This window comes from Dipodomys ordii, unplaced genomic scaffold, assembly GCF_000151885.1.
Source record: "Dipodomys ordii isolate 6190 unplaced genomic scaffold, Dord_2.0 Scaffold6, whole genome shotgun sequence".
NCBI lineage: Eukaryota > Metazoa > Chordata > Mammalia > Rodentia > Heteromyidae > Dipodomys > Dipodomys ordii.
The window spans coordinates 1,297,057-1,312,655 of NW_012267222.1; the positions used below are offsets into that span (position 1 = coordinate 1,297,057).

The 15,599-nt window shown below is 55.7% G+C and overlaps 1 protein-coding gene across 1 annotated transcript in view; it reads left to right on the forward strand.

The window, feature by feature from the left end:
• The window catches only part of Prdm16 (PR domain containing 16), a 221,611-nt gene that overhangs the window by 62,978 nt on the left and 143,034 nt on the right, over positions 1-15,599 (forward strand). The window contains exon 5 of the mRNA XM_013033142.1: positions 11,049-11,096. Within this exon, the coding sequence (XP_012888596.1) occupies positions 11,049-11,096 (48 nt within the window). The remainder of the gene's footprint in view (positions 1-11,048; positions 11,097-15,599) is intronic.

Sequence of the window (15,599 nt, forward strand, 5' to 3'; positions counted from 1 at the left end):
ATGGTAGTGTGTGGATGGTGGTGTGTGGATGGCAGTGTGTGGATGGTGGTGTGTGGATGGTGTGTGGATGGTGGTGTGTGTGGATGGTGTGTGGATGGTGTGTGGATGGTGTGTGGATGGTGGTGTGTGGATGGTGGTGTGTGGAGGTGGTGTGTGGATGGTGTGTGGATGGTGGTGATTGGATGATGGTGTGTGGATGGTGTGTGGATGGTGGTGTGTAGATGTTGTTGTGTGGAGGTGGTACGTGGACTGTGGTGTGTGGACAACAGTGTGTGCACAGTGGCTGGAAGTCAGCCTGGACAGGAAAGTCCATGAGATGCTTATCCTCAACTAACAAGCAAAAGGCCCAAAGTAGAGGGGTGGTTTAAGAGGTGGAGCATCAAACCGAAGGGATAGGCACCTCAGCCTTGAGTTTAAGCCCTACAACAACAACAACAACAACAAGGTAAAAGCCACAACCCATACCCAAACCAGCTGTGGCATGGGTTAGGCCATTGGGCAGTACAGCTACTGACCTCTACCAGGAGTTGAGGCACTCAGTCGTCTGCTGGGATGGATCTGGGGGTGTAGGTTAAACCCCACAGGGGCTGTTGGTCTGCGGGCCCTGGCAGTCCCAGGAACAGTAGGCCTATCTTTTGCGACATTCTTCCAAGTTTCAAAACAGGCCTGAAGGGCAGGGCCTGGCTGCCGTTTGCTTCACCTTCATCATCTTCATCAGCATAGAGTCATGTGCCAACGCTTCCCATGCCATCCCAAGGCCAGAGCTTGCGACTGCTGGGCTGGCCGGCACCGTCCAGATGTGGAGATGTGCCAGCTTCAGGGTGGGAAGAACTTCCAGCCAGAGTTCCTTGCCCCTACCTCTGCAAGCTCCGAGAGACCTGCTGAGCAGAGGTTGACTAGATCATGGCATTGCTCTGGAAACCCCAAGCATCCTTGAGGGCAGATGGCCATGAAGTTGGAGCCAGGCCAGGCCAGGCCGCCCTGCGGAGCTCTGCGGCGTGTCCAGCATGCTGAGCCCTGAACTTGCCGCCTGCTGCTGAACTCCGACCTACAACGGCAGAAGGGGGATGCGTGGGTCTGCTTAGGAAACAGAGGTAGAGTGGTCCTGAGGTAGTGCTGCCCGCCCGCCCCTCTCATCTCCCCCTCTTGGATTGGGGGTGGGCCTTCTGGAATTCTCCAACAGTTTCACATCACCGTGTAATTCCTCGGCACAGCTGTTCTACAGGGTCCATCCCTTTAGGAAAGTGTGCGGTCTTGTTTGTCGGCTCTCTGCCTCCCACCGCCCCCCTCCCGCCCCCCACATGCATAGGGGTCTCAAGTTAGCACCACAGCTGTGGCCAAACCCCAGCCCCTTCGGGGCTTACTCTGCTGCCTTGTCTCCTTCTAGCAGATCATTTGTGAGAGAGAAAGCCCAGCTTCTTTTGTCCCCCCGCCCTCCTGCTTCTCTTGATCTAACTGGTTTTGCAGAGGCCAAATACATTGGCTCAGCACATGCCCCGCAGAGTGGGCTGCGTCGTGTTGGACAAATGGCTCCGTGTCTCTGAGCGTCAGCATTGTCTGGGGCCGGGGAAGGATGCTGTGGGTTTTCGGAGGGCATTGAGGAGAGTGACGTCATGGCAGTTTGGCTACACTGTTACTCTGCTACATCCAGGAGTAGACACATTCGTCGTTCTGGCTCGCAGTGTTGCAGCACACAAAAGCAAAGTGGTTCCGAGTGTTGCTGTGTGAGGAGGGGGTGTGGTGGTCTTTACCACCCTTTGGCCCTCTGGTGCGGGACAGGAGGGCACTGTGCAGCCGGGCTGCCCATGTCCAGATGCCGGCTCCTTGTCCCCAGAAGCTGCCACCTGCTGTATTTAAGGGGCGTAAAACTCCTTCCTGTTTGGAATGTGAGGAGATGTTCCAAACCCCAGTAAGAGGGTTTATCTCTAATAGCACCCCAGAAGAGCCCAAATCCTGGGAGTTGAGACCTCATGTCTCAGGACTCTCAAATGTGTGTGACAAAGACGCTGTCACCAGGAGATCTATGTCCCCTTTTTATCCACTTATGTTTATTAAAGATCACCCTAACAAACAAGTTATCAATAAACGGGGTCAGGCTGAAGCACATTAATATAATCCTATCGATAGCAAGGTTATTTCTATAACTAAAAAGGGTTGGGAATGAAAGACAAATGTTCCTATAGAGCCAATCATCGACACAGTGATTTACCTTCCCCACACGGACAGCAAGGCGCCCCCTGGGAAGCAGTGGGTTCAGGGTTCATGAGCCTGTGTGGTCCTGCTGGGCTGCCATGAAGGACGCCCAGGGTGCCCCTTCCTGAGCAGGGATGGCAGGTGGCTGCTCAGCGGCCGGGAGTGGGAGTGGGAGGTACACTGGAGCTTTCAGAAGCCACGCGGGGGCTGCAAGGGCACATTTCAGATGTGAATCTGGGTTTGCAATGGACAGAGCTCGGGGCTGGGTCAAGCAACTGGGGGACTTGTGTGTGACTGACACAAAGAAGGCTTGTTCTGTTCTGAGTGGCGTGTCCGGCATGGATGAGAGCCTGAGCCCAGCCTCACTGGGAGAGCACGGAGGGGGAAAAGAGGAAGGAGGAAGAGGAAAGAAGGGAGAGAGGGAGGGAGGGAAAAAGGAGAGAGAAAGAGGGAATTTAAGGAAGGAGGAAAATAGGAAGGGAAGAAGGGAATATTTGTCTATTTGTTCTGGGCCACAAAAAGTATCCGTGTCTGTTTTTATAAGTGCTGACCTCTTAGAACTGGTAAGAACATTCTACCACCCCCGAACTGCTCACTGTTTTAGACACTAGCTGTGAACAGCGTAAGACCGCATTTGTCCTGGGCAGCTCAGGCCACGGCACCTCGCACTCACCCGTGTTGTTTCTGTAGGGAATGGCTAACACCCCACGAGCGGACAGGCCATCTTTAAGTGTCCGGAGCCCCAAACCGGGCTGATGAAGCTTTGGAGATTATGAGCATCTGTGGGGATGGTTCCCTGGGTACACTGTGTCCACATTCCTCACTTCCCCTGCAGGGAGCTCCCAGAGCTTTCTGCCATCAGTGGTCCCTTGGTGACATGGCTGGAACATGGCATGGCACTGCAGAGCTGCCCGGGGCCCCGCAGGGTGGCCGCTAGAGAGCTAGTGTAGCAGTCCCTGCATCCAGACCCATCCGCGGGTCCCGCATGGCTGCAGCCCCCAGCCGAGGCTGGTGCTGGGCTGGACCTGGCTCCACTGCTTGCAGCCGAATTTATCCTGGCATCCTGGAGATCTGATTGGTGCTCAGGGTGTTGTCGTGGGAACGGAGCCTCCAGGGTCTGCTCCCTCTCCACCTTTGGGGGTCTGCCTCCCCTCAGGCGGCAACCCAGCCAAGAGGATTTCTGTGCTCTCCTGCCTTGATCCTCCTATGTCAGGGTTGGTAAGAGCAGGTAGAGAAAGGCAGGAAGGGGAGGGAGGAGTAGGAAGTCAGTGGGGTCAAGGGTCAAAGCTGCCTTCCACTCATTCATTCTCTCACTCGGTAACAGGAGTGAAGCATCTGTCCTGTGGCCGCTGAGCCAGGTGGTGGGGCCTGGGGCCTGCAGAGGCCCCTTGGTTATTCCCCGTTCTGGGCAGCTCCCTCCAGAGCCCGGTTCCTTCACAGGATGCACTGCATCCTGACCCAGAGCCAAGCCCTCTGCAGAGCTCCCCCTCCCCAGCACTGTCTGTGGGAGGCTGTCAGACTCATGAGCACTTCCTCTGATACTGAAAGTGACGGCCTGTCAGGAGCCATTGATCCAGAGGGTCACGTGTTCATCTGCTCTTATGATTAGCATGCGCTTCCTCGGGGACATCAGTCTTCAGGAGGTCTGCTGAGAGCCTAGTGGGACCCTCGACACCCCCGCCTGCAATGAGAAGCCCGCGGGGCCCCTGACTCCTGTCCCAGCCCCTACCAGGGCATTTACTCCTGCCAGCTGCCCCTTCCAGGGCCACTGCACTGCCAGCACTCGGTGGCACTCCCCCATCTCTGAGAAAAAGGCTCTGTGAAGCCAAGATGACAGGGGCTGGGGGCTCTGGAAGCCTGATCTGCCCAGCAACGCCTGAGCCAAGCTGATACTAGATTCCTGTCTTGCAAGATCTGACCAGCAACTGGAGGAGTTGAGACCCAGAATGCACTGGGTGGCAAGATGGGGTTTCCCCCTTCCCCCCAGGCTGAGCCACACTCTCTGGTATGGAACTGAATTCTGCCTCGGGCGGGCGGGGCCACAGGGCCCAGGGAGGGGTGGAGCTGGACGGAGCTAGCTAGCAGACCTGCAGGTGCTCCTCTGTCTCAGGTGCAGCCTGGGGCTGGGGCATCTAGAGACAGCAGGAATCCTTGCAATACCCTCTCAGATCCTAAGAGCAGGTGAGCCTAGCTGCAGTCCCCATTCTGCCACACTGGAGGGCCCGGTCAAGGTCAGGACAAGGTTACCTCCTCCACAGATTTCCAACACCCCTGGGAGCAGAGGGGGAAGCCCAGGAGAGGCTGGGTGGGAGCAGTATGGCAGACACACAGCAGGACCCTTCTCCAGGGGTCTCACTGACTTCTGGGGCAGGGATGATGACTGTGCCAGCCTCCCAGGCTGTGTGTGTGTCTGGCCGATGGGGTGGTGCTGAGTCAGGAGCAAGGCTAGTACAGCCAGAGCGTCTGGGTCCTTTATCAGAGAGGTGCAGGGTTCCTCTGGGAGATGCTGGGTGGCCTGGGGTCAGAGGCCAAGGCTGGGCCTCACCCCCCACAAAGTGGCTGTCCAGGCCTGCTCCCCACCTTGGTTGTTTGGAGGACCCACCATCTCAGCCTGAGCCCCAGGTCCACCTAGAGTTCTGTGCAGATGTAGTAAAGGTGTCTTCACCTCTCTGAGCCTCTTCCTTCTCTGTAGAGAGGAGCTAACACAGCCCTCCTTCCGGTACACGTTCTGAGCCTTATACATAGACAGGAGCCATGTTCTCACCAGTGTGCGGCGTGCTCCGCCTGTGGCCCCCCGGGCAGCCTCTCCCTCCGCTGCTGGGAAAGCCAGACAGGTTCTGAATGCAGGGAGCGGTGACCCCTGGCGGGGCTGGTCAGGGCCCACACACACACCCGGCAAGAGGAGAGACACCCACCTACTCCCCTAGCAAACCTGCCAGCTGGAACCACCCAGGGACCAGAGTGTTCTCCAAGCCACCGGTCCTCCCAGGTCCTCTCTGCCCCACACCTCGGCCATCTACCCGTCAGGCCCCGGCTGCACCTCAGTGTTGTTCAGAAGCACTCTCTGTGTTTGGGGGAGGCTACTTGGTCTCTGCTCCAGCCTTGTTGGCTCCCTGCTGTAACCCCCCTCACCCCCATACAGCCCTGCTGGTGGGGGGGGGGCGGGGGGTAGGCATCCTGCTCCCTCCCCACTACTTCCCCTCCCTTTATGTTATGTGACTCTATTGTTTCTGCCCCCACCCTACAAAGGCTGGTGTGTGCCGTCTTGGTGTCCTTTCAATGACTTTGGGGCGCTGTCTATGAGGCAGGGTAGACGGCAAGGTGCTCAGTGACGCGAAGATGGGAAGGGGTGTGCACCGAGAATAGAGACTGCAGCCTGGAGATGCATGTGTGCATCCATCCATCCATCCATCCATCCATCCATCCATCCATCCATCCATCCATCCTGCAGGCAGTGGCTGCAGGCTCTGGGCAGTGGATCTGGCAGAGGTGGAGAGCCACCCGTGGACACGGTGTTCTTGGAACACAGAAGTCAGGGAAGCCATGCCCAGTTCTGGGTCTGTGTGACCATGCTGGCCAGGCAGGGCAGGGCAAGCCCAGTTCTGAGGAGAAGCCTTTGGGCATGGGACTGAAGTCTGCCAGCCTTTCGTGAGTGAGCCCTTGCCACGCGAGTGGACAGGAGGCCTGGCACAGCTCAGACTGGCCAGGAGAGGTGACGCCCACACACTTCACGGGGTGGCATCTGGGGAAAGCAGGCCGCACCTACAGCTGTTCTCCAGGTCCTAGAGGCCGCGCTGCCTGGGGTCTCTGGTCAGCCAAACAAAGAGGCTTTAGAAGGTAAAATGGGTGAATGAATGCATTCACCCGGGGCTGGTCCTCCATCTCGTGGGGTTCTCCGTGGAGGACTCCGGCAGGGTGGGGGAGGGGAGGGGCTGAGCGTGTAAACAGCTGGGGAGCCGCTGCAGAGCTGGTCCCTGGCTGGACAGACTCTGCTGTGTAAATATTTTTCTTAGGAGTGCAGAGAGCCCCCGTTCATTGGGCAGCTCACACTTGAAAGAACTGAGAAGTATCTGTTTAGGTATAAAAAGCTAAAAAACGGTGTCCACCGCTCTTTTTAAAAAAAATCATTTCTGAAGCTCAAACATAGCCAAGCTGAATTTTTTTAAATGCAGAAAATAAATAAATATGACCCGACTCCCAGTTGAGAGCTCAAGAGTTTGTGTCAACACCGCTGGAGCCTTTGCTCCGGGAGCCAGCTCTGGTCGGGGGACTCGGTGCCTCGCGAGGTTCCTGCTGGGGCTGCGGGTGGACGGCCACCCAGCTCAGCCCTGCCCAGCTCCGGCCGGCACTCCCGCCCACCATGGGCAACGTCCTTCTCCTGGGGCAGGCCTGGCCAGGGCCAGGTATGGTCAGCCTTCAGATAGGAGGGACGAGACTACTTTCTGTCCATGCCTCCGTCCAGCGTCCTGTGACCCTCCAGAGCCCAAGTGCAGAGCTGGAGGCCCAGACTTGAACGTGGTCCCGTGCTTAGCAGCAGCCTGACCTTTACCCTGTGCCATCAACTGCCCTGGCTTCTGTTTCCTGTCTGGAATAGGGGGTGCTGCTGGCCCCTGCCCCAGGCAGGGCTGGTATGAGAAATGAGAGCTGGCATCCCAGATGCCCATGACAGAACCTCCAGCCCCCACCCCAAGATGACCTTTGGCTGAAGCCCCAGTTCACCCCGGTGCTAAGATTCTCATGCAATATTGACCCCAGGCAAATTGGCAACAATTTTAGGACGTGGACAGATAAGGACATTTAAGGATGAGAGCTACTCCTTACCCATCCATCTTCCCAAAAAGAAGGTGCACTGGCAGCCTGGGGGGCTGAATTTGAAACGTGAGGTTCAGTCATCCTGCAGCCAGGGCTCTGTCCGCTGGGTGTAAGATCCTCAGGGAAGGGCAGACCACATGGAAGCCAACCCCACTGACCAGGGGCGGGTCACCTGCACTGCCCTAGGTGGGCTGCTCTCTCCTGCTGAGAGAGCAGTGATGCTCAGACCAGCACAGGCTGCATGGTGGGGGGGGCTCCATCAACCCTGCCTCTTACAGTGGCCCTCAGCACCTGCCCACAGAGAAGGCCTTGGAATCAGCTTCCCACAGGTTCTAAGCTCACATATGTGACTTTGGATGCAAAGAAACCTTCAGAAATGGGCACAGAAGATATATAGGTTACAGAGTTAAGCTCAAAGGCCAGGAACATCAGAGCTCTGGGAACCCCATGGGACAGGACGGCATGGTAGACATGTCTACCACAGGCCAGCCTGGGCAGACACACACACTGGCCTCTATCCACATCTCTCTGGTTTTCCTGGCTCATGACCAGAACTAGTCTGTATTTCCTCCAGTAGGGCTGCTCTCAAATCTTTACTGAGATTTTTGTGAAGAGAGGAATCCTTTTGCAATCTATTCGTGACATGAAACAGAAATCCGGCCCCCCGGGGAGGGGGTGCCAGAGCCACAGAGCTATGAGAATATGAGCCCATGTGTGCACACACATGCATGTGCATGTACATGTGTATGCTGATGTGTATGCATGAGTGTTTCTTATGCGTGTGTCTGTGTACACTTGTGTGCATTTGCGTGCATGCATGTGTGTACATGGGTGTGTTTGTGGATGGTGCATATGTGTCTGCACGTGCATGTGTCTCTGTGTAAGAGTGTATGTCTGCTCTTCACTGACTCCTTGGAGAACAGCGTATTTATTTTAAGAGTTGAAAAAGATGTTTTGACCAACCCCACTCAGCTAACCCCTGGCACTGGTACTCCAAAGAGAAGCTAAATGCTGGAGGTCAACCTCGCTTTTTTGGCTAAAATGCTCAATCAAAACACACCTAATACTTCTGCCGGGGTGCAGAGATGGAGCCGCAAGTGTGGCCCTCACCGCCAGCAGTGAACGAGCCAGCTGCATGTGCTGAGGCCAGGCTGCGGAAGAAAGAGGGTTTTCAGTAAAGCAGCGGCTGGGCTGGGGAGGAAGCCAAGGCCCAGAGGCCGAGGGAGCGCCCAGCGGTTTCTCCACCCGAGGTCAGCCGCCGGTGAGGAGGCCGAGTTAATGGTATTCATACCTGCCAAGGCAGCCATTAAACAGGGGCAGGCGGTTCCAGAACGGGGCTGCAACCTGCCCTGGCCGGAGGCTGCTTCCCTCTGCACAGTCTGGGCTCAGCCTTCCCCTGAGTGGCCGGTGGACCCTGTGTCCCCTCCTGCCCAGCGTCATGTGATGGAGGAGGCCGGACCACACTCCTCCCCGTCCCTCTGTGGTTTACTCCCCTGCCTGACAACCCACATCCCAAAACCCAGCTGAGCAACCCAATCCCAAGGAAGCCAGGGTCCAGAGGCCAGCACAGAGGCTGCCAGTGGCCTCTGTGGACACCTCAAGGGTTCTGACCATGGACCCTACGGCTGTGGGCCTGCAGCACTGTGGCTCCTGCCTGTCCAACTCTGATTGGAAGGAGCCACACTGTAAACATCCAACCAGAGGCCACCGAGTGCTTTCTCCTGGCCAACGCCCAGCACCCGGGGCTCCAGGACGGTACATGTGTGCCAGCAGGGATCCAGGATGGTACACGTGTGCCAGCAGGGATCCAGGATGGTACACGTGTGCCAGCAGGCGTGTGGCAGCCCTGCCGAAGAGCAGGTGTCTGTGTGCTGAAGGGGCCTGTGTAGGCACCAAAGCCGTAGGCCTGGCTGGGGCTCCAGCCAAGGCTCCGTCACCTTCAGTGATGTACGCTGGACAGCAGGCACACGTCTGAAGTCCAAGTACAGCCAGGCACAGCTCCATAAGCGCTCTAGGGGAGAACCCTCCTGTCCTGCCCCCTTTAGGTGCTGATGCCAGGGCCTCTGGTTTGTGACTGTCTCAGCCTCCATCTCCACACCGCCATCTCTGTCCACTTCCTCCTCCTCTTGTTCCTCCTGCTCCTCCTCCTCCTTTCCCTCCCTCTCCTCTTCCTCTTCCCCTTCAGTCTCTTGCTCCTCATCTTCTTCTCTCTCCTTCTTTTCCTTTTCTTTCCTTCCTTTCCTTTTCCTTCCTTCCTTCCTTCATTTCCTCTTCCTCCCCCTTTTCCTCCTCCTCCCCCTTTTCCTCCTCCTCCTCTTCCTTCTTCTTCTTCCTTCTCCTCTTCCTCCTCCACCTTCTTCTTCTTCCTCCTCTTCCACCTTCTTCTTCTTCCTCCTCCTCTTCCTCCTCTTTCTCCTCCTCCTCTTCCTCTTCTTGTGCCAGTCCTGGGGCTTGAACTCAGGGCCAGGGCACTGTCCCTGAGCTTTTTAGCTCAAGGTTAGTGTTCTACCACTTGAGCTACAGCTCTACTTCTGGCTTTTTGATGGTTAACTGGAGTTAAGAGTCTCATTACTTTCCTTCCCGGGATAGCTTTGAACTGTGATCCTCAGACCTCGTTCTGAGTAGCTAGGATGACAGGTGTGAGCCACCAGTGCTGGGCTCTTTCTCCTCTTTCGCTTATAGCTCCTTTCCAGACCACAGTTTTGGTATTAATGAAAAGAAATGTAAAATCTCCAGTTGGTTAGTATTTGTACCATTTGGAGGGCTGACTTCCTGATATTACAGCTAAGCTAGGCAAATAAGCCATGTCGGGAGGGCCACATTTGGGGAGCCACGTCGGGAGTGCCACGTCCAGGTCTTCTCGTCCACCTGCTGTAGCCACTGCGGTCCATCATGGCATAATTTGAAGGGGAAGGGAAAAAAACTCTTGGATTCGCCATGACTTCTCATTTTATTTTTTTTCAAGTATTAGTTTCAATCTTGGTTTCTGTTCTTCTGAAAGCGACATTACAATTTATGTATGTGAGTCTATGCGCCACACTTCCAACCCAGAAGGGAAAAGTCCAATTTCTGCAGCTAATTTGTCAGTTTGCTTAGCTTTAGCACTCTGGGCTGGTCGCTGACCTGCCACCCTCTGGAGTGGAGCTTGGTGGTTTTTAAGAGGAGATGCCGGGCGAAATGCCACAACCGTCCAGAATGGAGCCAAGGAAAGCTCGCGGAGGGCGCTCCGGGGAGGGAGGAAGGCCCGGCTCGCCACACGCTCTCCTCACTGTCAGCCTCATCCTCTGCAGAAGGAGGAGCGGGTCCTGTGCTGCCCACAGCTGGGTGGACGGCTCACCGGTGGGTGGACGGCTCACTGGTGCCAGCGCACTCCTGTGATGCCCACCACAGCCCCTGCTTTCACCTGAGTGCCTGGGAGAGAGACGGTCCTTCTAGAATCTCTTCCCAGAGACAGAATGTCAGAATGCTATGGTGCCCCCTGCCTTCCTCCTGCCACCTGGTCCACTCTCCTGGGACACACCTGTGACTCCCCTGAACTCTGCCTCCCAAGCCAGACTGGAAGTCCCAGAGGGCGGGCGGACTCCCAACATCCCCGCCTCCCCCCCACCTGCCCCGGGCTGCACAAACACAGGCCAAGCACATTTGCTGGCCAGTCTGTCCCCCGCTCCTGAGTCTCCCCGAGTGCTGTGGAGTTATTTGGCAGCACACATACAGCACGCCTTTAGAGACCCACATGCGGGTCCCCACACAGCTTCTGAAGAGCTAGGCAGGGTGGCTCCATCTGCGAAACGGGGCTTGGGGCAGCGTTAGGAGACAGCCCTGGGGGACACTTCCAGTCCTCAGCAAATGGGGGGGAGGGGGGTAGCGCTCTGCTACAATAAAGGGGCTGCTCATCAACAGCGCTCCTGGTTTTGTAGCATGGAGGAGCAAGGTCTCCTGGCAGAGGACATTCTGACCTGCCCCTACGGTGGGCAGCCCACTGCGCTCCGGGCTGGCATGCTGTCCTTACTAACTGGCCTCTTTTCAAACTTGTTTTGCAACAGATGCTGGCTGACACAGAGGTCTCGTCCCAGGAGGGCTGCATCAAAAAGGTAGGCCAGCTGGTCCTCTGTCTTCTCCCCTGCGCCTTTCCAGACACCTGATGGGGCACCTGTGAGTTTCTAGGTGCCCCTAGGCTGCCAGAGGTGTGGATTTTGTTGCACTCCGAGGTCCTGAGCAATGCAGGGCCCGCCGGTCGCTGCACTGGGCTGCGGTTCAGGGGTGACGGGCGGGGTGCTTGTGATTTTGAGAAGCAGGTGAGGTGGTGCCATCCCAATTCTTGAGAACTCTGGGCCTGTGGGAATGCTTCAGGCCACGCAGACACATAGAAACTACATCAAGGCAGGTGATGTTGATTTAGCTAGCGTCTCTAGATACTCACGTGAAAAGAATATGGGGGTGGACACAATTGTCTGAGAGTCAACAAAGCCTTTGCTGTACTCAGAGCTTGCAAAGAGGGTTCAAGCATCGCTTTAAATAAGCAAACCATTAGGTGAAAGAAAGAATGTCAGCTGGGCATTAGCTGCTACTTTGCTTGCTGGTTGATGATGGATAATAGCTAGTCGACAAACACAAGCCCCCAAAGACCCCGAGAGAGATCTATGCAAAGAGAAAATACACATGTCTCTGAAGGAGGATACCTATGGAGACACACACACACATACACACACACACACACACACACACACAAACACACACACACACACTGCAGCCCAGACAGCAGGGAGAAGGGCTTGCTCCCAAATCAGTTCCAAAGCATTGCACCCGCTCACCGGGCAGAGCCCTGGGCTTCCTGTGTGTGTGCAGACACATGCAAATACACAGGGACAGATGCACATACTCACAAATACAGTTGATCTCGTGTTTGGGATTTTCCAGTCAAATAAGTAATGTCCTCTTTCTGGGCAGTGTGTCTCCAAATCAAAAGAGAGCAGGTCCCAGTCACTGTGTCGACCAAGCTGCTGGGAGGCTGGATTCCCAGTGGGTGGCTCAGCTGCCACCTGACTCTTCTTACCCCTTACCTGGTACTTCCTGTGGGTGGAGGTACCATGCTGACTTCATGTGAGACCTGGCCTGAGCTTCGGATCTGTGCCGAACATTCTAGGCCAGGCCAAGTGTGTTGGCTGAGCTTTCTGCAAAGGGGTAGGACCTGTCCCTTCTCCCAGGTCCAGCCCCAGGTGTGGATTTGGGAGGACATGGGGATGGCAGCATGTTTTGGCTCTGCAGTGGCCTCTTGTAGGACCTCTGACCAGAAGTCTTTCGTTCCTGTCCCTGTCCCTGTCCCCATGCAATCTCTAGAATTCTTGTGTAGGGAGATAGGTGTCTGTTCTCAATCCCCACTGTCAAGGGATGCTTGAGGCAGGCCTTCTTTCCCTCCCTCCCTCCCTCCCTCCTTCCTTCCTTCCTTCCTTCCTCCCTTCCTTCCTTTCCTTCCTGCCTTCCTTCCATTGTCTGATCACATCATGGTTCTTCCCCTCTTTCTCCTTCCCTTCCTGCCTCTTTGAATGAGTTTATATTATCTCAAAGACATAGGAAAGCAAGAGACACGAAGCAGCACTTCTGTGTTTCAAATCACTGCAGTTACATTCATTTCCTGGAAACAAACAAACAACTTGTATTCAACTCTAGTCTCCTTCCCCGCTGGAGCAGTGTTCACACACACACACACACACACACACACACACACACACACACACACACACACGCCCCGAGCCAGGCTGTGGGACACTTGGCCAGACAACCTTGTTAACTTGATGTGTCTCTCAGATGTGCTGTGGAACAGCGGGTGGGAGGGGCGTGGGAAGATGCGTAAGTGCATGCCGCGTGGGCCATGAGAACTAGGGTCAAGGCCGGAGGTCAGAAGTCCAGTTTAAACCTCTGGGGTGGTGGAGAGGTGAGGTCTGGATGTTTCTGGCTGGATGAGGATCAACGTGGCTGCCCTCCCCGTGGGGCTCCTCCGGTGGCACTGCATGAGCTCTGCCTGAGGGGCCGTGGCCGTGTCTGATGCGGCCCTGGGTTATCTAGAGGCTGTTCGTGGCTGAGCAGGTGGGGAGCCGCCGAGAACCACTCCCGGGCGAGGTGGGGTGGCCGTGGGGCCGGGGAGATGGCATTCACTCAGCTTCATGCCCTTGTGAAGCCCCCGAGGGTCACCGGGACCCCCAAGCAGCCCGAGCATATTGGCACCGATGGGATGCAGGCAGGCGACCAGCTGCTCACCGCCCCATGGGGGGTCGTTGTGGGGCTGGGGGCGGGCTTCCTCACCCCCCATCGCCATCCGCATCATCAACTTTGCTTCTCTGCCCACTGCAGCACACATTTTCTCAGCCCCATCTGAACCTGGGTGTTGGTAGCATTGAGGAGATTCTAGGCTGCCCAGGATCACACTGTTGGGATGATCAGAGAAGCTAGGGCGGGTGGGGGAGGGGGTTGTCACACAGTGGGACCCAAGGCAGGAGACATCGCCTCATCCGGTTCTTTCCAGATGGAAGGTCCCACCTGGCAAACAGAAATGCTGCCTAGGGTCATGGGAACATGTGGGAATATCGCATTGTCGATAGCTGATGTAACTTCTTGCACAAGAGTGCCATCTAAGAGAAGAATTCAGTGGCTTCCCAACTCACTGGTTTTACAGTTTGGGTCATCCTAACACATACATACTACTTGCAATACAAATGAGATGGGCAGAGTGGGCAGGGGCCGGGGTCTGCTTAACCCCCTGGGCTGTTTCATCAATGTCTCTGAGCTTGGTTTAGTCCCTCTTAGGGATGAAATGTAACAGACTTCATTCATTCTACTAGGGTCTGTACTCTGCCAGGCAGAAAAGCCACGTTTTACGAGGGTGGGGGGGGAGGGTCACTGCTATAGAGTCTAAGTGCCAAGGTGTTGGAGCCTAGGTCCCTCAGGGTGGCAATGCAGAAGCAGCTTGTAGCCCTGGAACTGCTACACCTGGTAAAACCACGCCCCCAAAGGGGCGGGGCTCCCCACTCCCTGCTACCAATCCCATCCCTTCACTTCTAGGCCCTTTGTGCCCTGTGTCTGGACACCTTCTCTGGCCTCCCCTCTCCCCACCCCACCTCCCCCCTTCTCTCTGGTCTACTAGGTCTGTGTTCTCTGCCCCCTCTGGTCCTAAGTGTTCCTGTATGGTCCCCTTCTGGCTCATCCCTTGTGTCCCCCTCCACCCCCCATCATTGACCCCATACTATGCTGCCCGCAGCCCAGCTTCAGCTCCAGTACAAGGTCCTGAGCCCCGCGTCCAGTTCCCAAGCCTCCATGCCTTTGCGGGCCCCACATGGTGGTGTGCGCCCACGGTGTGTGACCTGCACTTTCTGAAAAGTCACTTAGGCCCTGTCTCCTCCTCTGGCCGCCCGCCTGGTGCAGTATGGCAGTGCCGGACCTCTGGGACGGCCCCTCTGCCGGTGACTCTATTTAGTCTCTGTTTACTTAGAGGGGAAGCCCGCGGCTCCTGGAGAGCAAACATCTGCGGGAGATAATCTAGCAAGTTGTCCATCCATCACTTGGTCGCGCGGCTCCCTGGAGAGCGTGCGGGGGCCGGTAATAAAAAGGCCGGGCGAAGAGGCTTTGGGGACGAATAAAGAGCCGTGTTAAGGGCTCACGGAAAATGGATGGAAGACATTATTAAGGCTCAATGGCCGTCTTATCAAAATCCAATAGGATAGACATTTGGCAAAAGGCTTAAATTTATTCTTTGACTTTCTGGAGGGCTTGAATTTATCCCTTAACAAGAGTGTAGTCCACCCAGGGAGATGGTATCAGCCGAAAGAATTTTGATTCAATCTCTTCGGTGATAGGAAAAGGGGAAACGCAGGCCCCCACGGCCTTTCCTTTTGTCCACTTTATCTTGTTTTCTTTCACCATCTTGAAAAGGAAGGACGTGTTAATACCGCACAGCTGGGGAGAAACCACAAACAAAGGGAAGTGACCTTTTCCTCTTGTATTTTTATTTTCTACTCCCCCCCCAACATATACTCACACCCCAGATAAACAAATGGAAGTTTACATCTTCCAGACTCAGACTGGGGGTCCTGGACAGAGGTGCCTTTTCTGTAGCCAGTCCTCTGGGGCCATGGCTGGAGATATGGGAAGAAAGTCAAAAATAAATTGAGCTAACGACAGCCCCACCGAAGCAAGAGGGACCCGTGATAGGTTCATCAATCTCCCTATTATTATTATGTACAAAACGCTACAGGTCATAAAAGCCATCTGATAGCCCGGCCTTCCCATTGTCCAAACAGTTTGATTGATTGATGATTATGATAATTTGTGAAATGATTATTTGGATGTTAGGAGCGGCGTCTGTCCCACTGGGCTCTTGTACGGGCGTTTCCTATCGCGTGGCCCCGGCGAGATGCCTGTGGCAGTGGAAAAACCCTGAGGCTTCCTGTGCCCATCCGTGGACCCCTTGAGCTCATGAAAGATGACTGGGGCCAGGGATGTGAGCTCAGTCCGTCTAGGAAGGATGAAGCAGAGACGGACCACTGCCGAGTGGCTTTTGTGTGTCAATGACTTGGAGGCCACACACCCCGGGCGTCTAAACA